The sequence below is a fragment of the Nycticebus coucang genome, chromosome X (assembly GCF_027406575.1).
Source record: "Nycticebus coucang isolate mNycCou1 chromosome X, mNycCou1.pri, whole genome shotgun sequence".
Lineage (NCBI taxonomy): Eukaryota > Metazoa > Chordata > Mammalia > Primates > Lorisidae > Nycticebus > Nycticebus coucang.
In genome coordinates, this window is record NC_069804.1 from 61362421 (window position 1) to 61385901 (window position 23481).

Here is a 23481-nt window from a genome sequence, read left to right on the forward strand (position 1 = left end):
CTTCCACCATCCCTTGGGGACAGGAGTCCTCACCTGTCAAAAGTCCTACTCCGGAGCTCTCGAATGAACGTAGGGCTCCCAGTCTTCACTGGTTTCCCCTTGTGTGTATCATGCCCTTTTGAAGATCCACGGCGTTTTTTCACTATGCCAGAAAAAGATATGAGATCATTAGTCAGAATGACCATGAGCTATGATTCGGAGAACAACAGCCCTCCGCAAATACTTCTCTTCCAATCTAACAATTCCTTGTAGCATCTGGAGTCAATGAGCCCCATAGACTCAGGAAAATTCCTGGGAAAGATGGCTACTTCTAGGCAATCCCTAGGAAGGGAGGGAGGTGAAGTTATGCACTTCTGCCCTCTCAAAGAGGCAGCTTCTGGTCTCCTGGGCCTGCATAGGCTTCTGATATTGCCTGAGGAAGAAGAATCTGAAGCACTCAGGCAAGGACAATCACCCTCCCAAGCCTCTTTCGCTTTGCCTCTCCTCTAGACCACCTTTTCTGGGCAACCCTAAGATCTACTTACTAATGGAAGGCCCATGTAAAACCTCGCAGTTGGGGCAGTGGTAGAGGTCAATGTCAGCAGCCTTCTCCTCTTCAACACCAACACAACTGGAAAAGAGAAAATAAGGTTTATAAAAATTTTATTTCTTATAAAGTCTAGAATAGTGTTGTCCAGTACAGTAGCTATCAAGTACATGTGGCTATTTATATTTAAATTCATTAAAATCAAGTAAAACTTAAAATGTAGTTCCTCTATCACACTAGCTATAATTCAAGTGCTCACTGCCTCACCACTACCATATTAGGCAGATTTTAAAACATTTTCATCAATGCAAAAATTCTGTGGAAGCATACTGGTCCAAAACAAATCATGACAGAACTAAATGTACACACAGTAAAGCTTCATTAAGATGAGAATGGTCTGGAAGAGACTCTAGAGAGGCACTGACCAATAGAAATAGAATGTGAGGCAAATTCTGAATTTTAAATGTTCTAATAGCTACATTAGAAAGGTTTAAAAAGTGTAATTTTAATAGTTTCATTTAACTCATTGTATACAAAATATCTCCAAATATAACTCACATTTTAAATTTTGAGATACTTTATTAGATGAAAAGAACTAAAATGAATATTTTATAATCAACAGCAGTCTGAGTAAAGGATTACAGGTAATCATTTTTCTCTCTCTTATCTGTATTTCTAATTTTCTACAGGGCTCTTTTATTATTTATTTCTTATTTTAAAAACTTAAAAAAATTAACTTTGAAAACTTGAGCTTGCATGTACGTGAAGTGGTAATCTCACAAAATTAAACCCTTCCATCACTAAGGATGGCATCCACAACCTTCTAAATAATTTCTGGCTAAGATTAAATTCCTAAAATCTTTAGGCTACATATCACAGGGAGCATAAAATAGGGCAGAGCTCAAACTGTTTCAGCCAAGACCATGCTTATAAACTGACTTCCTGGGATTAGGACCCCACCATCTCCTTAATTAAGAATCCTTTATCTATAAACCTATAGCATATCAATAAATGGGATATTACATCAAAACCATCAAGCTTTTCTGTAAGGACTCAATCAGATAATGTACATAAAATGTATAGCACAGGAAAGTTGCTCAGGTAGGGAGGGAGCAAGATGGCAGCCATGTAACAGCTTCTTTGCAACCGAGTGCAATGAGATTGGGGAGAGAAGACTCCAGGCATCTCTGGCTTGTGGACTCTGCCCAGAAACATCCTTTGGGGACACAGGAAGACAGCCAGAGACTTCTGGAGCCCAGGAGGACAAAAACGGTGGAGAACTGGCAAGTGGTTGCGTTCATTTGGTCTGAGGCTGTGGCTGCCACAGCTGTAAACAAAAGCAGTGAGATTGCAAACAGGGAAGGCCTTCCCTATGGGCTGTTTTGTTTTTTCTGGACTTGGGCACTCGGTTGAACTACTTGGGAGAACTTAACTGAGAGTGCGGATGACTTTAAGTGTTGTCTAGAGCCCTGAATTGAGCTTCTGAGCCTAAATGGAGCTAATATTGTTTGGTTGTAGGCCTCAGGCACAATCATTGTGGGAGAACAGCCCCTGAAGGTTCTGCCCTCAGGGTTGAAGAGCGAGCCTTGAGCTGGGAGACCTTGGGCAAGTGATCTAGCGACTGAGCAGTGCCAAAGGCCGGGACTAAGACACTGGGGAAGAGTGGACATTTCAGTGTTTGCCAGTAGCAGGATTGCCTTGCAGCCTCAGCCCTCAGGGGAATAGAGTGAGACCAGTATTGGTGCACTAGATAAGCAGGAAGCCACTTCAGGAGAGATCCCAGTGACAAGTATTTTCCTGGGAAAGCTTCTGCTTAGTCAACGTTAACGGTTTAAAGTGTCTGCGGAGAGATTTAGGCTATCAACCCAACGGGGTTTGAGAAATCAGAAGAGACTTCCAGTCTCCATCTTATACAGCTGTATCAGCATTGTGATTAACACCTCATACAACAGAAGATTACCTGCTGCCCCGATAAGATTCAGCAAGATATATATACTGCTTTGGTTTTGCTTTTATTTTTGTTTTTTAATTTCAACATTTTCCCTCTAGATTTTTCTTTTTTTTTCCTTTTTTCTTTCATCATTTTTCTAGTTAAATATATTTTGAATTATTGCCTTCTTTAATAAGAACTTCATTTTTGCTAGTGTTTCTGCCCCCGTTATTTGGTTTTTCCCCTAATTTAATCCCATAAGGTTTTCTTTTTGTTTGTTTTGGCTTGATTTACAGTATTTTTGTCTTTCTTCTCTATTTGGTGGAGGTGGGGTACTGTCAACAGGCTGGCAAAGAGCTGCTGACCTCAGGGAATCATCCAACCCAGCTCTCCCAGAGACTGTAGGTTTTTAAGGTTGGGTCAAAGTACCCTATTGTATACCTTTTTTACTCCTGTCTCCCTCTTTATATGCCTCTCTTCTTTTTGTCAATATTCCCTTTTACTCACCCCCTCTTCTTTCTCTTTTTTCTTTTCTTTAAATCGTTTTTCAATAGCTCTTCAATCTTCACATCCTTTTGGTCTTATACCAAAAGGACTCATTGAAACCTTAGGCCAGAGGCATGGTAACTTAAAGAGCAAGAGGAAGCGAAAGGAAGATTAGGGCAAGGAAACAAATAAAAGAAAACACTCACGAGGAACAATCAGCAGAAAAAATCCTGGCAACATGTAAAACCAGTCAAACAGAGCAACCCCCTCCCCAAGGGACCATGAGGTAGCTACTGCAGAGGATTCCACATATAAAGAAATGTTAGAAATGACAGAAGGGGATTTAAAATACACATGATGAAAACAATGAAGGAAAATGCTGAGAAAGTAGAAAATAACCAATAGAAAATCCAAAAACAGAATCAAATAAGAAATGAATGATATGAAGAAATATAGAAAGGATATAGCAGAGATGAAGGAATTGAAGCAATCAATAAGGGAAATTAAAGATGCAATTGAAAGTATCAACAACAGATTAGACCATGCAGAAGGAAGAATCTCAGAGGTAGAGGACAAAGCTCTTGAGATAACTCAGATAGTTAAAGAGGCAGAAAAGAAGAGAGAGAAAGCAGAATGGTCACTGACAGAATTATTGGACTTTACGAAGCATTCAAACATACAAGTTATAGGTATTCCAGAAGGGGAAGAAGAATGCCCCAGAGGAATGGAAGCCATACTGGAGAACATTATAAATGAATATTTCCCAAATATCATCAAAGATTCTGACACACTCCTTTCAGAGGGAAATCAGAACCCCGGTTGCCTCAACTCAAATAGACCTTCTCCAAGACACGTTGTGATGAAGCTATCCAAAGTCCAGACAAAAGAAAAGACTTTGCAAGCTGCCAGGAGTAAGTGCCAATTGACCTTCAGGGGCAAACCCATTAAGATGACTTCAGACTTCTCTAATGAAACACTTCAAGCCAGAAAACAATGGTTATCTACCTTTAATCTACTTAAACAACACAATTTCCACCAGAATTCTATATCCCACTAAGCAAAGCTTTAAAATTGATGGAGAAATCAAATCTTCTTGATATGCAAACATTGAGGAAATTTACCACAAGAGCAGCTCTACAGAAAATACTTCAAACTGTTATACACACTGACCATCAAAATGGACCACCAGTAAAGCATGCACCCAGAAATTAAAGGACAGAACCTAGCTTCCACAGTGATGCAAAAGACAAAACTAAGCACTGGACTTCCATAAAGTAAGTGCATAGAACGCTACCACAATCATCAATTATCTTAATAAATGTTAATGGCTTGAATTCCCTACTGAAGAGGCACTGATTGGATGACGGGATTAAAAAACAAAAGCCATTCATTTGCTGTCTGCAGGAAACACACCTAGCCTTAAAAGACAAATTAACACACAAAGTTAAGTGTTGGAAGACAATTTTTAAGGCAAACGGAAATCAGAAGTAAAGAGGGGTTGCAATCTTATTTTCAGATACACGTGGATTTAAAGCAACTAAAGTAAAAACAAAAACAAAGATGGTCACTTCATATTGGTCAAGGGAAAAATACAACAAGAAGACATTTCAATTCTAAATATTTATGCACCAAACTTAAATACTCCCAGATTCTTAAATAGACGTTAATTAGTCTGAGGAATATGATATCCTATAACACCATAATAACATGGGACTTTAACACTCCTCTTACAGAGCTGGGCACATCCTCTAAACAGAAATTAAACAAAGATTTAAGGGACTTAAATGAGAAATTAACTTCCTTGAGCATAACAACAATAAAAACACAAGCTACCAAAACCTATGGCATACAGCAAAAGCAGTCCTAAGAGGAAAATTTATCACTTTAGATGCCTATATCCGAAAAACAGAAAGAGAGCACATCAACAAACTCACAAGCCATCTTAAGGAATTGGAAAAAGAAGAACAATCTAAGCCTAAACCCAGCAGAAGAAAAAAAAATATCCAAAATTAAATCAGAGATCAATGAAATTGAAAACAAAAGAATCACTGAAAAGAATAATGAAACAAGGAGTTGGTTTTTGAAAAAAATAAATAAAATAGATAAACCTTTAGCCACACTAAATGGAAATAGAAAAATAAAATCTCTAGTAACCTCAATCAGAAATGATAAAGGGGAAATAACAACTGACGCCACAGAGATACAAGAGATCATCTCTGAATAATACCAGAAACTCTATGCCCAGAAATTTGACAATGTGAAGGAAATGGATCAATATTTGGAATCACACCCTCTCCCTAGACTTAGCCAGAAAGAAACAGATCTCCTGAACAGACCAATTTCAAGCACTGAGAAACAATAAAACATCTCCCAACAAAACAATGCCCTGGTCCGGATGGCTTCACACTAGAATTCTATCAAACCTTCAAAGAAGAGAATATTCCCATACTGCAGAAATTATTCCAAAAAATTGAGGAGGAAGGAATCTTCCCAAACATGTTCTATGAAGCAAACATCACCCTGATACCAAAACCAGGAAAAGACTCAACTCAAAAGGACAACTTCAGACCAATTTTACTAATGAATATAGATGCAAAAATCCTCAACAAAAATCCTAGTCGATAGTTTACAGCTTCTCATCAAAAAAAGTCATACATCACGATCAAGTAAGTTTCATCCCAGGCATACAAGTCCATAAATGTTATTCACCATTTTCAACAGAAACAAAAACAAAGACCATATGATCAATAGATGCAGAAAAAGCATTTGATGAAATCCAGTATCCTTTTCTAATTCAACACTGAACAGCATAGGCACAGGTGGCACATTTCTTAAACTGATTGAAGCTATCTATGACAAACCCACAGCTAATACTTTACTGAATGCAGTAAAACTGAAAGCTTTCCCACTTAGAACTAGAACCAGACAAGGTTGTCCTCTGTCACCATTACTATTCAACACAGTGCTGGAAGTTCTAGCCAATACAAACAGGCAAAAGAAGGAAATAAAGGGTATCCAAGTGGGAGCAGAGGAGGTTAAACTCTCCCTCTTTGCTGACGATATGATCTTACCCTTAGAGAACCCCGGAGACTCAACGGCAAGACTCCTAGAAGTGATCAAAAAATACAATAATGTCTCAGGATATAAAATCAATGCCCACAAGTCAGTAGCCTTTGTATACGCCAATAACAGCCAAGATGAGACACTAATTAAGGACATAATTCCCTTCACCATAGCTTCAATTAAAATGAAATACCTAGGAATATACCTAACAAAAGAAGTGAAGGACCACTATAATGAAAATTATGAAACCCTAAGAAAGGACATAGCAGAGGATATTAACAAATGGAAGAACATACCATGCTCATGGCTGGGAAGAATCAACATTGTTAAAATGTCTACACTTCCCAAAGCAATTTACAGATTCAATGCCATCCCATTTAAAATACCAACATTGTAATTTCAAGACTTGGAAAAAATGACTCTTCCTTTTGTATGGAACCAGAAAAAAACCATTTAGCTAAGGCAGTTCTTAGTAATAAAAACAAAGCCAGAGGCATCAGCATACCAGATTTTAGCCTGTACTACAAGGCCATAGTGGTCAAAACAGCATGGTACTGGCACAAAAATAGAAACATAGACATTTGGAACAAATAGAAAACCAGGAAATGAAACTAACATCTTACAACCACCTAATCTTCAATAAACCAAACAAGAACATACACTGGGGGAAAGACTCCCTGTTCAATAAATGGTGCTGGGAGAACTCGATATCCACATGTAAAGACTGAAACTGGACCCACACCTTTCTCCACTCACAAAAATTGATTCAAGATGGATAAAGGACTTAAATTTAAGGCATGAAGTGATAAAAATCCTCAAAAACAAGATAGGAAAAACATGAAAGATATCAGCCTGGGGAAAGACCTTATGAAGAAGACTTTGGTGACAACTGCAATAACAACAAAAATAAACAAATGGGACTTAAATAAACTGACAAGCTTCTGTACAGCTAAGGAGACAACCACCAAAGAAAATAGACAACCTACACAATGAGAAAGGATATTTGCGTATTTTGAATCACACAAAAGCTTGATAACTAAGATCTATAGAGAACTCAAATTAATCCACATGAAAAAAGCCAACAATCCCATATATCAATGGGCAAGAGACACGAATAGAACCTTCTCTAAAGAAGATAGTCGAATGGCTAGCAAATATATGAAAAAATGATCATTGTCCCTAATTATTAGAGAAATACAAATCAAAACCACCCTGAGATATCATCTAACCCCAGTGAGAATGGCCCACATCACAAAATCTCAAAACTGCAGATGCTGGCATGGATGTGGAGAGAAAGGAACACTTTTATACTCCTGGTGGGACTGCAAACTAATACAACCTTTTTGGAAGGAAGTATGTACAACCCTCAAAGAACTCAAACTAGACCTGCAATCCCATTACTGTGCATCTACCCAGAAGGAAAAAAAATCCCTTTATCATAAGGACACTTGCACTAGACTGTTTATCGCAGCTCAATTTACAATCGCCAAAATGTGGAAACAGCCTAAATGCTCACCAATCCAGAAATGGATTAACAAGCTGTGGTATACGTATACTATGGAATACTATTCAGCCATTAGAAAAGATGGAGACTTTACATCCTTTGTATTAAGTTGGATGGAAATGGAACCCATTATTCTTAGTAAAGCATCCCAAGAATGGAAAAGCAAAAAAAAAAAGAAAGAAAGAAAATGGAAAAGCATGAATCCTATGTATTCAATTTTGATATGAGGATAATTAATGACCTAGGACATGGTGGGGAGTGGGGGAAGAGGAGAGCAGAGAGAGAGAGAGAGAGAGAGAAGGAGGGAGGGGGTGGGATCTCCGTGTGTGACACTTGGGGGGCAAGACACGATGGTAAGAGGGACTTTACCTAACAAATGCAATCAGTGTAACCTGGTTTCTTGTACCCTCAATGAATCCCCAACAATAAAAAAAAAAAACATACAGCACAGTGAACACAGTCTGATACACAGTAACCAAAAGTGATAGTGTTATTTTTCACCCAATCCAAACGACAAACATCACCTATCAAAACCTTCCCCAGATCTTGCAACATTAACTCACTTCCCTGCACTGCGTGTTTTCTATCCCACACCTTGGACCCTTTGAACACTGCTCAAGAAGGAAGTCCCTCGTCTTCTCTCCTTAACTTTCACCCCAGATGGCTATGTGCTTCTGTACCACAAATACCACTGCCCATCTCCTTTCCCAACTTTTGTGTCAACCCTCACCAATCCCATCCCTTGGTAAACTGCTCTACATATGTTTCCCCTTCAATAAATTCTCCTTTACCTTCCTGGCTTAACTGAACATAGCTACTCCTATGAGAAAACTATTTTCTCTATACCAATGCCATTCAAAGTGTGGTCCACAGACCAATGCTAGTGTGTAAACTGTTTACTATAGGTCTATAATAAGCACAGAAAGTGAGAATAAGCATCACTTTTACATGAAAGCTTTCATGGCAATTTGGCAAAGTAATTTTATATCTACTCAATTTAATAATAAGTATTTAGGGCTTTTATTTTGTACGGCTTTTTTTGTTCATACCATTTATCTAGTAATTGATTTTTTATTTCATAAAAAATATTGCTGTACTAGCTTGCATTCCCACCAGCAGTGAAGAAGTGTTCCCTTTTCTCCACATCCATGCCAACATCTGTTGTTTTGGGATTTTGTGATGTGGGCTACTCTTACTGGAGTTAGATGGTATCTCAGAGTAGTTTTGGTTTGCATTTCTCTGATGATTAAAGATAATGAGCATTTTTTTCATGTGTCTGTAGGCTATGTGCCTGTCACTCCAATTTGTACAAATAATCAACACACTGAAATTGGCGTAAATGTTTTTATAATCTATGTACAAAAGACTTAATAAAAAAAAAGATTGATGTGTTATAAATTGGAAATTTAAAAATACCCTGATCTAGTTGGGCATGGTGACTGACGCCTACAGCAGGAGGATCAGGATAAACCGAAGCAAGAGTGAGACCCTATGTCTAATAAAAAAATAGAAAAAAATAGCCAAGCATTGTGTAACTGTAGCCCCAGTTACTTGGGAAACTGAGGCAGGAGAATCGCTTGAGCCCAGGAATTTGAGGTTGCTGTGAGCTAGGCTGACACCATGGACCTCTAGCCTAGGCAACAAAGTTAGACTCTGTCTCAAAAAAAAAAAAACTCTGATCCTTCACCACTGAAAGTCTAAGCAGCAGTATGCTAAAGATCTACCTGTACATTCTCTTACATTCTTATAGCTCAGGGCTGGATTGTGGGGTACACATCCCCCTCAGTCTTCAGTGAGACTTCAAGATCATCTCTCCTCTACCCTTGCATTAAAAGCTCACACTTCTCTGAGTTTTATACCATCCAGCCATATCACTTCTTATTCCTCCTCATCAATTCCAGATACCCATCTTCTCAACATATCCCCTCACTCACTGAAGAAACTACTCACAGATTCCTCTCTACCCCAAGTCCTACCAACATTTTACACGGGATCAGAATCAATATGGAGGTTCAATATCCCAAGTACTTTAGTTCTTGGACCTTCTCATCTGCAGAGACTGTTAACTTTCACTCCAATTTCAACTATCAACTCTCAGGACTACCCTCAAGATCCTGTCAACACCAGCAAGTGCTCCACCTCTAGAATATGAAATTCACATATCACATTCTTTGACCACAAGCGTATCCATCTAGCTCTCACTGCACCTCTTTGCCCTAAAAATCCCTTGATCCTCCTACTTCACCTATTCATCCATTCTTTTTTTTAGTATTTGTACTTTTTCTTTTCTATCAAAATTCAGATTGATATGAAGGTACAAATGTTTACGTTACATTGTTTTCATTTCTAAGGTAAAGTTCAAGTTGTAGTTGAACACTTCACCCAGAGTGTGGGCTGAATACCCTAACATTGTACACATTAGGTGAGAGCTTGTCAATCACCCTCTTTTCTCTGCTTTCTCTTTTTCCTCCTCCCGCTCCTACTTCCTAGCATATGCTTGTGTTTTTCTTTCCTGAGGGCATATAATTGTTTATATGTTGGTTTCATATTAGTATTGAGTACTTGCTTTTCCATTCTTGTGACACTTTACTAAGAAGAATGTATCTCAACCCCATCAAGGTAAATATAAAAGATGTAAGGTCTCCATCCATTTTTATGGTTAAATAGTATTCCATGGACTACAATTTGTTAATCCATTCATGAGTCAGTTGATGGGCACTTGGGTTGCTTCCGCATCTTGGCAATTGTGAACTGAGCCATAATAAACATTCTAGTGTAAATGTCTTTGTGGTAAAATGATTTCTTTTCTTCTGGGTAGGTATCTAGTAATGGCATTGCAGGATCAAATGGAAGGTTTACTTTTAGTTCTTTGAGAATTCGCCATACTTCTTTCCATAAAGGTTGTATGAGTTTACAATCTCACCAGCAGTATTCACCCGTTCTTGACTTTATCTTTCCCTATCTAGCTGAGATGCCAGTATTCTTCACTTCAAGGATTCTCTTACAGATATCCTCACTGGCCCCACTGCCTTTCACTCCCATGTGCAAACCCCAATCCTGGCTCTATACAACTACATAGCACTGGATCACTGTACATGGCTGGAGAGAAATTACCAACTGGATTGGTTCACACTGTCCAAAGAATCTGGATCATATTGCCTGACAATTCACCTATAATACCCTGCCTAGCTAGCTCTCTTTCCCATTATCCACAGTGGCTATTTCAAATCTCTGACCCCACTATCTCTCTCTCTCTCAGCAAATGGTCCTGCTTCCTACTTCTTAGAGAAAATGAAATAATCAAATGAAAACTACTTCAACTTCCCACCACCAAATCCTCCTGAACCCATCCTTTCTTCCTGTTACAATAAAAGTACTATCTTTCCTTCTTTCTAAAGCCAGCTTTTCCACGTGGGTCACATCTCTTCTTATCCTCTCAATCAATTATCCCTTCTTTCTGCAGTATCTTCAATCGCTCTCTCTACCTTCTCCTCACAATAGCATTTAAACAACCACACTGATCTTTTTTTTTTTTAGGTTTTTTTTTTAACACACTGATCTTTATAAATAAAAAAAAACAAGACCTACCCACCCCCTGCCCTTCCATCTGCCCCTTCACAGCCAAACACCTTTGTTTAAACCTATACAGCTTCATAATTACCCTTTTTATGAATAGGTAACAGTTGTACATGGTACAAAACTGAAAGGGTACAGAAGTATATACAGTGAAAAGTTTCCTAATACACAGTGGGGGGTACGGGATGGGGAGACCTGAGAAAGGGAAGGAGGGAGGGGGTCGGGGATCAAAGGACGTGGTACACCTTTTGGGGGAGGGACACAAATATAAGAGGGTCCTTCTCGGGCGGCACCTGTGGGTCAGTGAGTAGGGCGCTGGCCTCGTATACCGAGGGTGACGGATTCAAAGCCAGCCCCGGCCAAACTGCATTGGAGCAGGCACCTGTGATCCCAGCTACTTGGGAGGCTGAGGCAAGAGAATCACCCCTAAGCCCAAGAGCTGGAGGTTGCTGAGCTGTGACACCATAGCACTCTACCGAGGGCGACAAAATGAGACTCTTAAAAAAAACAAAAGAGGGGTCTTACCTAACAAAAGCAATCAATGTAACCTGGTTCTGTGTACCCTCAATGAATCCCCAACAATAAAAAAAAAAGTTCCCTATGGCCCAGTAGTATCCAGAGGTGTTCTATCAGAAGCAAACCTATAAAAAGAACTTTTTTATGGTTGCTATGTGTACTTTCTCACCCCTTGCTACAATCTGAATTTAGTTCCTACCTCCTTTAAAACAGATACTACTTTTGATTTGCATTTCTCTGATGATTAGGGATGATGAACATTTTTTTCACATGTTTGTTAGCCATTCGTTTGTCTTCCTTAGAGAAGGTTCTACTCACTTCTCTTGCATTAAAAAAGATGGAGACTTTACATCTTTTATATTAACCTGGACTGAGGGGGAACAAACTCTTCTTAGTAAAGCATCACAAGAATGGATAAGCAAAAATCCAACGTACTCAAACAGGGGTCCTCAAACTATGGCCTGCAGGCCACATGAGGCGGTGTGATCGTATTTGTTCCCATTTTGTTTTTTACTTCAAAATAAGATATGTGAAGCAATACATAATTTCAACGCACTCCCTATTAAAGCTCCATTGTCATATTTTAAAGATCTTGAAAAAACAATACTTCGTTTTATATGGAATCAGAAAAAACTTCGAATAGCCAAGACATTACTCAGAAATAAAAACAAAACAGGAGGAATCACACTACCAGACCTCAGACCTTACTACAAATTGATAGTGATCAAAACAGCATGGTATTGGCACAAAAACAGAGAAGTAGATATCTGGAACAGACTAGAGAACCAAGAGATGAATCCAGCTACTTACCGCTAATTGATTTTTGACAAGCCAATTAAAAACATTCAGTGGGGAAAAGATTCCCTATTTAACAAATGGTGCTAGGTGAACTGGCTGCCAACCTGCAGAAGACTGAAACTGGACCCACACCTTTCACCATTAACTAAGATAGACTCTCATTGGATTAAAGATTTAAACTTAAGACATGAAACCCTAAAAATACTAGAGGAGAATGCAGGGAAAACCCTTGAAGAAATTGGTCTGGGTGAGTATTTCATGAGGAGAACCCCCCGGGCAATTGAAGCAGCTTCAAAAATACACTACTGGGACTTGATCAAACTAAAAAGCTTCTGCACAGCTAAGAACACTGTAAGCAAAGCAAACAAACAGCCGTCAGAATGGGAGAAGATATTTGCAGGGTATATCTCTGACAAAGGTTTAATAACCAGAATCCACAGAGAACTCAAACGCATCAGCAAGAAAAAAACAAGGGATCCCATCGCAGGCTGGGCAAGGGATTTGAAGAGAAACTTCTCTGAAGAAGACAGGCGCACGGCCTTCAGACATATGAAAAAATGCTCATCATCTTTAATCATCAGAGAAATGCAAATCAAAACTACTTTGAGATATCATCTAACTCCAGTGAGACTAGCCTATATCACAAAATCTCAAGACCAGAGATGTTGGCGTGGATGTGGAGAAAAGGGAACACTTCTGCACTGCTGGTGGGAATGCAAATTAATACATTCCTTTTGGAAAGATATATGGAGAACACTCAGAGATCGAAAAATAGACCTGCCATTCAATCCTGTAATTCCTCTGCTGGGCATATACCCAGAAGACCAAAAATCACAACATAACAAAGATATTTGTACCAGAATGTTTATTGCAGCCCAATTCATAATTGCTAAGTCATGGAAAAAGCCCAAGTGCCCATCGATCCACGAATGGATTAATAAATTGTGGTATATGTACACCATGGAATACTATGCAGCCTTAAAAAAAGATGGAGACTTTACCTCTTTCATGTTTACATGGATGGAGCTGGAACATATTCTTCTTAGTAAAGTATCTCAAGAATGGAAGAAAAAGTACCCAATGTACTCAGCCCTACTATGAAACTAATTTGGGGCTCTCACATGAAAGCTATAACCCAGTTACAACCTAACAATAGGGGGAAGTGGGAAAGGGGGGGGTGGTGGTTAGAGGGAGGGGGATCAGTGGGATCATACCTGTGGTGCATCTTACAGGGGTATTTGCGAAACTTGGTAAATGTAGAATGTAAATGTTTTGGCACAGTAACTGAGATAACACCGGAAAGGCTATGTTAACCATTGTGATAAAAATGTGTCAAATGGTCTATGAAGCGAGTGTATGATGCTCCATGATCATATCAATGTATGCAGTTATGATTTAATAAAAAAAATTTAAAAAAAAAACAAAATAAGATATGTGCAGTGTGCATAGGAATTTGTTCATAGTTTTTTTTTTTTAAACTATAGTCTGGCCCTCCAATGGTCTGAGGGACAAGGAACTGGCCCCCTGTTTAAAAAGTTTGAGGACCTCTGAATACAAGGTGGGGGCAAGGAAATGAGGGAGTAGGAGAAGGGAAGAGGGAGGGGGATGAGGAACACGGTGTATGGCACACCTCTTGTGGAGGGACACAATTATAAGAGGGACTTTACCTAACAAATGCAATCAGTGTAATCTAATTCTTTGCACCTGCAATGAATCTCAAACAATAAAAAAACAACAACACAGATATTACTGTTGTCCTGACCTCCCTGTTGATACATGCAATAGGTATAATAATTACATACTTCTCGCCTCACTTGACCTCTTAGCAGCATTTTCACACTGCTGACCCTGTGCTCTCTCTACTTGACAAACTCTTTACCCTTGACTTCCCTAGCACCCCATTTGCCTGGTGTCCATTCCTTCAGCTGACATTTAATGAACTAACATTTAATGACTATCTGCCAGGATGGTGAGACAAAGACACAAAACAAAGCATACAAAAATCTCTGCCCTCATACAGTTGAAGTTCTAGTGGTGACAAGAAATAAATAAACAAATGCAACTGATACACTGTATGTGCTATATGGAAAAAATAAAGCAGGAAGGAGAATTTATATGCATGTATATATAACACCACACACACACACACATGCACACTCACACACACGGGACCAGGAAGAATGGTAGTGGTAGTAAAATATTACATAGGGAAGCCAGGGAAGGACTGACTATATGACTTTTGAATAAAGAACTGGGAATAGAAAGCAAGTCATATGGCTATGAGGGAAGAGCATCCCAATTTCAGAGAACAGCAAGTACAAAAGCCCTGTGGCAGGAATATGCCTAGACCAGTGGTTCTCAACCTTCCTAATGTCGCAACCCTTTAATACACTTCCTGTGGGTTGCGACCCACAGGTTGAAAACCGCTGGCCTATACTATTAAAGCAAACAGAGGAGAGTGTTTTGGAGCAGGGAGCTAGGAGGACAGTAACAGGTCAGAATGGTAATGGGTTCGTGTAGTAGGGTCTTGCAGAATACTGTACAGGACTTTAGCTTTTCCTGGATGAAGACTAGGGAACCATAGGAGGATTAAGAGGAAGGCTATGATGTGATCTTAATTATATAAGTTAGCTGCTCCTCCTATTTCCCAATTAACTCTTTTTCTCCTACCTAGTCCTTAAATGTTGAAGTTTCTTAGGTCCTTTTGCCTAGGCATTCTCTCATTTTCCCTCATTGTTTTTACTACCAGGGTTCCATGTGCTCTCTATGTATTATTCATGACTCCAAGCCAGATCTCTTTGCTGAATTTTAGACCATTCCCTCCAAATGTTTCCTGGGGAACACATTTCTACTGGATAGCCCACTTACATACTTCAAAATCAAAATGCCCAAACTCAATCCCTGCCCCTGGCCCCACAACCTCTCTAAGGCTCCCTACTTAAGCAAATGGCTCCATAACCTCACCAGGTATTCAAGCTAGAAACCTGGCTGCCATCATTGACTCACCTGTCCTTCTCTCCCCCCACTATACCCTGATGTAACCATTCTACTATCAAGTTAAGAACACAGACTTTAGGGCCAGATGACTGGCTATGCCACTTACAAGCTGTGGGATACTGGACAAGTTAATTAATCTTTTTGTGCCTCAGCTTCCTCATCTGTAAAATGGGGATTAAAAACTGTTCCTACTTCATTAGGTAGTTATCAAAAGTAAATGAACTTATATGAAGTATTTAGAAGGCAGATAGTAAGTACTCCATGTACGTTTATTATTATTATCCAAGTTATCATCATGTCCTATCAATCCTACCTCCTAATTAGCTATCAATTGTACCCTTCTGTCATCCTTTAGCTCCTGCCCTAATCCAAGCCAATACTCTAACAGGGATTATTATCCAGCCTTCCTAACTAGTCTCCTGGCCTCTGCTCTGTCCCTACCCAACTGGTCCTCTACACTACAGCCAAAGCGATCATTTAACAACACAAATTTGACTCTGTCAACCCATGCTTAAAACACCTCACAGGTACCTTATTTTTCTCAAGGTAAAGTATTAATGCCTTCCTCTCTGACTAAATTCACCTCTTACCCCTCGCATATAGCATCAGTTACCTAATTTGTAGGGCCTAGTACAAATGAAAAGGGCCCCTTGTTCAAAACATAGAAAAGAAGATTTTTCCTTTCTTCTATGATCTCTCTCTCTCAACTTACCAGGGGGCTTTTATACACTATTCACTGTCACACTCCCTTGGATATGGGAATACTCAAGGGACAAGTACAGACCATCTAACATGCCCTGGGGTGACTCAGTAATTCAGTGTTCAGGGTGCTTACACTAGGCCCTGACTCTCCACACCTGTACCTAAGCCCAGTGCCCCAGGCAGCCAGGCAGCCAGCCAAGAACCTGTTTGGGAGGCAAGGAGGCAGCAGGAGGTAAAATCACATAAGACTTTAAGGCTCCAAGGCCCCAGCACACATTGTCCCATCCATACAAAACACAAATTCCTAGGTAAGAATTTCAAGACAACAGGCCACGCTCCGCTTTTCCTTTTCCCCTCCCCCTCCCTTCCATCATTCCTTGTCCCCTGCCCCCTCCACTACAGCCCCTCCTCCAATTATCCTTCCCCTTCCCTCTAGGTCTCCAGGATCCTTTCCTAACCTTACATATCTCAGCCAGCAACCTTCTGGGAAGTTGGTGCCACTCCCTATCCATTTGGGCCCCGTCAGGGCTGCTGACATCTGTCCCCCAGCTTCCCATTCCGAGGGGCTTTTCCTTCACCAGGGGTCGCTTTTTGAGCCGCCCACTGCTTGCCCCTTTCTGCAGTCTCTCCTGCCACTTGGAGCCATTCTCTCTCCCAGTGGGGTGGGAGCAGGGCTGGCAGTGTCAAGGTCATCAGGATGATGCAGACACAGTGTCTGCTGAAGCTGCATACATTCATGGCCTTCGTCTCCAAGCTCTAGAGCTTCCTCAAATTTACCCTTTGAAGAAGCAGATCCGCCTAGTAATTCAGTACCAAACTGTTCAATATGATATCCTCCCCTTAACTCCTATGTACCAGAATCGGCTAGCTCAGGTAAAGAGGAAGATTCTGGTACTGGATCTGTATGAGACACTTGTTCACTTCCACCATGATGGAGGTCCAGTCTAGCTTGAACTTGTGTCCTGACTTCATCCTCAGGGTAGTAATGAACAAAACATCCTGTTCAGTTTTTTGTACGTAAGAGGCCCCATGTGGATTTTTTCTTAGAAGTGGTGAGCCAGTGGTATGAGCTGGTGGTATTTATAGCAAGCATGGAGATCTATGGCTCTGCTATGGCAGATAAACTGAATAATAAGCAGAAGCATTCTCAAGAGGAGATACTACAGACAGCACTGCACTTTGCTGTTGGGCAGCTACATCAAGGACCTCTCTGTTGTCCACAGTGACCTCTCCACCATTGTGATCCTAAATAATTCCCCTAGGGGTTACAGAAGACATCCAGACAATGCCATCTCCATCAAATCCTGGTTCAGTGACCCCAGTGACACAGCCTTCTCAACCTGCTCCCAATGTTGGATGCCCTCAGGTTCACTGACATCTATTCTGTGCTGAACCAAAACCTCTACCAACATAGTCTCTGATGACAGCTGCTCCCCTTTCATCTAAGTTTGGGAAGTAAGGGAGAGCAAGCCCTTGGGATGCTGTCTGATGCCTTGCCCAAGGTGAGGACTGCCTGGTCAGGGCCTGCCCCTCCCACCCTCTCTGCCCTGGAAGCCCTATACTCCACTTGGAGTCTGGATGGGCATGTGGGCCAGACTCGGAAGCAGTCTCACTCTGACTTGGTATTCACACTTCATGGAAACCCCAGATTGGGATAGAGGTGGAAGCCTAGGAGAGCTAAGTGTCTGTGGTGGAAAGGCAAGACTGGACAGAGCAAGAGATGGATGGTGATCCAGGAGGCCCAAAGAGCAGACAAGTCAGCTTTGTTGTGATTTGATTTTTTAAAAACTCTTGCATAAAACTTATCTAATTTTTCATTCCTGCTACAAGGGCTGGGGTATGGATGGGAGACTGGGATTTGGGGCCACTGGACTTTCCCCAAATTTGTTCCCCCCCCCTTTCTGTTTTTCCTCTCCCTATGTTTCTTCAGACCTGAAACAAGCTTTCTCTGTTTTTATCCTTTCCTCTCTTTTAAACCATGCATTATAACTTTGAAACCAAAATAAATAATAAATAAAACAATTTCAATACAACAACCACACAGCATTAAACCTCAAGCATGGGGCTCCATGTGATTACAGCGGTTGCCTACCCATGAAGCTAGCCCTACTCTACATAGCCAGCTGGACTCTCAGTACCGTGCTTTTCCTAGATTTCGCCTCTAGGTTTCACCATACATGGCTCCCTCTGCCTGGAACATTCCTGCTCTTCTTTTTCCCTGCTGCTTTGACACCCCAGCTCTCACATGCTGACTTGCAACTACTCACTCACTTGCTGTCTGTGCCTACCACGTTTGGCAGACAGTAGATCTTATTCACCAAAAGTCTTCATCTTTTCCATCTCTAAGCCTTGCTTTAGTCAATTCAACAAACATTCATTGGGCTAGATAACTCTTCATATCAGGGAGACAGATACATGAAAGCCAGGCTTCTGCCTCAGTAATTATCACCTAGGACCAAGGGTATTAAATACTAATTTGATCTGATTAGTTTCCTTAAATAAGACAACTTTTGTAGCACCAGGTCTCAAGATTAAGATAAATTATCTACAACATGTACTGCAGAGCCTGGCATACAGTAGGCACTCAGTTAATATTTATTAAGTATATGAGTTCATAAATTCAACACACATTGATTGAGCATAGACACTTCCCTTACAGAGTGAACATTATAGAGGGGAAGACAAAGAGGCACTATCAGAACAGTTTCATAAGTGCTATAAAGTAAAGAATGTAAAGAATGAGTGAATTTAAAGCCTGCATAAAAGGAACCACGAAAATTTGTAGGTTATATCTCCAACAAAGGTTTAATAACCAGAATCCACAGAGAACTCAAACGTATTAGCAAAAAAAGAACAAGTGATCCCATCGCAGGCTGGGCAAGGGACTTGAAGAGAAACTTCTCTGAAGAAGGCAGGCACATGGCCTACAGTCATATGAAAAAATGCTCATCATCTTTAATCATCAGAGAAATGCAAATCAAAACTACTTTGAGATATCTTCTAACTCCAGCAAGATTAGCCCATATCAAAAAATCCCAAGACCAGAGATGTTGGCATGGATGTGGAGAAAAGGGAACACTTCTACACTGCTGGTGGGAATACAAATTAATACATTCCTTTTGGAAAGATGTTTGGAGAACACTTAGAGATCTAAAAATAGACCTGCCATTCAATCCTATAATTCCTGTACTAGTTATATACCCAGAAGACCAAAAATCACATTATAAGAAAGATATTTGTACCAGAATGTTTGTTGCAGCCCAATTCATAATTGCTAAGTCATGGAAAAAGCCCACATGCCCATCGATACACAAATGGATTAATAAATTGTAGTATATGTACACCATGGAATATTATGCAGCCTTAAAGAAAGATGGAGACTTTACCTGTTTCCTGTTTACATGGATGGAGCTGGAACATATTCTTCTTAGTAAAGTATCTCAAGAATGGAAGAAAATGTATCCAATGTACTCAGCCCTACTATGAAACTAATTTATGGTTTTCATATGAAAGCTATACCCCAGTTAAAAACCTATGAATATGGGGAAGGGGTAGAGGGAAGGGAGGGAGGGAGAGTATGGGCAGACTGAGGGGAATTGGTGGGATTACACCTATGGTGCATCTTATAAGGGTACATGTGAAACTTAGTAAATGTAGAGTATAAATGTCTTAAGAGAATAACTAAGCAAATGCCAGGAAGGCTATGTTAACCATTATGATGAAAATATGTCAAATCGTATATAAAACCAGTGCATGGTGCCCCATGATTGCATTAATGTACACAACTATGATTTAATAAAAATAAATAAGTAAAAGGAACCATGAAAAAAACTGAGCTACAAACTTTACATATATTATTACATTTAATCTCCACAACAAATCAGGGACTTCTGTACAATATTCAGAGACATTAAAACACAAAAGTTAAAAGTACAGACATGGGGCCAGGCTTGGTAGTTCATGCCTATAATTCTAGTAGTTTGGGAGGCTGCATCAGGAAGATCAATTGCAGCTTGAGGCCAGGAATTTCAGACCAGCCTAGGCAACATAGAAAGACCCCACCTCTATAAAAAATAGAAAAATCAGCCAGCATGGTAGTGAACACCTATAGTCCAGCTACATGGGAGGCTGAGAAAGGAGGATCACTTGAGTCCAAGAGTGTGAGGTTGTAGTGATCTATGATGATGTCACTGCACTCTAGCCTGGGCGACAGAGAAAGACCTTGTCTCAAAAAAAAAAAAAAAAAAAAGTACAGACTCAGGAGCCAAACTACCTGAGTTTGAATCTCACCTCTGCCACTTACTAGCTTTGTGAAATTAGGCAATTAACCTCTCTGGGCCTCAGTTTCTGCATTTGTGACATGGGAGTTTTAAGAGTACCCTTCTTATATAGTTGTTAACAGTATTAAATGGACTAAAATTGGTAAAGCACTTAAAGTACCTGGTACATGATAATTATTACCTATTAACACCATCATCAATATTGTTCTAATTTAACAGATAAGAAATCTGAGTCTGAATGGTGATTACAAAACTAAAATACAGCAGAGCAGGATAAAAATTCAAGACTTTGTGACTCCACTATACCACTTACAATATATAACCAGAATAAAAACAGGCACTCAATTCTTTCAAGGCTATGGGTCTGAGTGAGAGCTGAGGGCCAGAGAAGCCTGAGAAGTGATAAGGTTGCTAAAGATCCTGTCTGGTTTCTTTTTTTTTTTTTTTTTTTGTAGAGACAGAGTCTCACTTTATGGCCCTCAGTAGAGTGCCATGGCCTCACACAGCTCACAGCAACCTCCAACTCCTGGGCTTAAGCGATTCTCTTGCCTCAGCCTCCCGAGTAGCTGGGACTACAGGCGCCCGCCACAACGCCCGGCTATTTTTTGGTTGCAGTTTGGCCGGGGCCGGGTTTGAACCCGCCACCCTCGGTATATGGGGCCGGCGCCTTACCGACTGAGCCACAGGCGCCGCCCCTGTCTGGTTTCTTATCTGTTCAACCTCTGCTCTCTGAGAGTGTCCAAAGAGCCAGGTCCTGTCAACACCTATACCCTGGAAAACCAGTGTCTTCACTCACAAATAAAGAGGCAAAAACATTTTACCTTCATTTAAAAAAAAAAAAATTCAAGTCTATTTTTTATTTCTTGTAATAGTCTTTTTTGTTTGCTTGTTTTGTTTTGTCACCCTTAGTAGAGTGCCGTAGCGTCACAGCTCACAGCAACCTCAAACTTTTGGGCTTAAGCAATTCTCTTGCCTCAGCCTCCCAAGTAGCTGGACTACAGGCATCCGCCACAATGCCCAGCTATTTTATAGAGACAGGGGTCTCGCTCTTCCTCAGGCTGGTCTCGAATTCCTGAGGTCAGGTGATCCAGGAGGATCACTCAACCTTCCAAATTCTGGGATTACAGGCATAAGCCACAGCTCCTGGCTCTTTTTCTTGTAATAGTCTTGACCAGACAAGCACAATCTATAAAACCAAAAGTGAAAGTATCTACCATTCCAACCAATCCATCTCCCTAGCTCCTACCCTCCAGACACAGGACACTTGGAGGAGTGTAAAGGACATTCCAGCGTACTCAAGAAATTTCTCCAGTGCATCCAGTCCGACATGAATTTGCCTTTCAACAGGCTTCACTAAACTCTAGATCAGCGGTTCTCAACCTGTGGGTCGCAACCCCTTTGGAGGTCAAATGACCCTTTCACAGGGGTCGCCAAAGACCATCAGAAAACACATCCTGCATATCAGATATTTACATTACAATTCAAAATTACAGTTATGAAGTAGCAACGAAAGTAATTTTATGGTTGGGGGTCACCACAACATGAAGAACTGTATTAAGGGGGCGAGGCATTAGGAAGGTTGAGAATCACTCCTCTAGATGCATCAACTGAACAACTGCATATGTATTTAACACATAGACAAATAGGCTTTTATCTCTATTTCCAAAAACATCCGACCAAACAAAAAACCCTTAGTCATTGCCCTATAAGTCTGTTCATCTTTTTATTAAACTCTTCAAAAAGGAGTTGTTCTTTTTTTTTTTTTTTTTTTTTTTTTTTGAGATTTTCACTCTTTTGTCCTAGGCCAGAGTGCTATGGCATCAGCCTAGCTCACAGCAACCTCAAACTCTTGGGTTGAAGTGATTCTCTTGCCTTAGTTTCCTGAGTAGCTGGGATTATAGGCTGGCGCTCCCACACCTGACTAATTTTTCTGTTTTTTGTAGAAATAGGGTCTCGCTCTTGCTCAGACTGATCTTGAATCCCTGAGCTCAAGTGATCCTCCTGCCTTGCCGCCCCTCAGAGTGCTAGGACTACAGGAGTGAGGCACCACACCCCACCTAAAAATAAGTTGATTCCTTTCTTTCATAACTCAAATGCAATCTATCAGCAAATCCTGTATCAAGATATATTCAAAGTCCAACCACTTCTCATCACTGTTCATTCTAGTCCCAGGCACCACTGCCTAACTAGATCAGTGTCTCTCAAATTTTAGGGATCAACAGAAATAACCTGAAGGGCTTGTTAAGAAAAATTCCTAGGCACAATACCCAGAGATCCTGATACAGCAGGTCTGGTGGTGGGCCTAAGAAACTGTATTTCTTTTATTGTTTGTTTGTTTTATTGTTGGGGATTCATTGGGGGTACAATAAGACAGGTTACACTAATTGCATTTGTTAGGTAAAGTCCCTCTTGCAATCATGTCTTGCCCCCAGAAGGTGTGGCACGCACCAAGTCCCCGCCCCCCTCCCTCCTTCCCTGTATTTCTAATGTGCTCCCAGGTGATGTTGATGCTACTGGTCTAGGGACCACACATTAAGGAATCATTATTATACAGTAGCCCCCAAATTCTCCCTGCTTCCATCTTGCTCCTCGCCTTGAGTCAGTCTTCCCAATAGCCAAAATCTAAATCAACTCTCTTCTGCTCAAAACCATTGTGTGGCTCTTATTCAAAGTAAAAACCAAGTACTTAAAATGGCCATAGAGCGCTACACCAATGGCCCATACAGCGCTACATCTGTGGCTGGTTCTCAAACTTTGGCATGCATTAGAATCATCTGAAGAGATATTAAACCATATATTCCTGGGCTCCATCTCCACAGTTTCTGATTTAGTAAGTCTGGGGTGGGATCCAAGAATTGGTCTAATCAGTTCCCAGATGATGGTGGTCTTGCCAGTCCAGGGACCACACTGCCCTACGTGATATGTAACCCCCCACCCTTAACCTCAGCTTCTACTACTCTTTTCTCACTCTGTTCCAATAACATTGGTGTCCCAGCTGTGACTGAAATGGTAATATTTCAGACTTGTTACCCATTCAGTCCCTTTATTTCCTCTACCTAGAATACTCTTTTCCCACTTGCCAGTTTGGTTCCCTCCCTCACTT

The 23481-nt window shown here is 40.6% G+C and overlaps 1 protein-coding gene and 1 pseudogene across 9 annotated transcripts in view; one reads left to right on the top strand and one right to left on the bottom strand.

Annotated features, from left to right (window-relative positions):
- Positions 1-23481, bottom strand: part of PHF8 (PHD finger protein 8) — a 143515-nt gene that overhangs the window by 107734 nt on the left and 12300 nt on the right. For all 9 annotated transcript variants that reach the window (XM_053579259.1, XM_053579256.1, XM_053579260.1 and 6 more), the window contains exons 3-4: positions 525-610; positions 34-142 (exon numbers count right to left, since the gene is read on the bottom strand). In XM_053579259.1, coding sequence (XP_053435234.1) covers positions 34-142; positions 525-610 — 195 coding nt within the window. The remainder of the gene's footprint in view (positions 1-33; positions 143-524; positions 611-23481) is intronic.
- Positions 16796-17519, top strand: LOC128577912 (CTD nuclear envelope phosphatase 1-like; annotated as a pseudogene).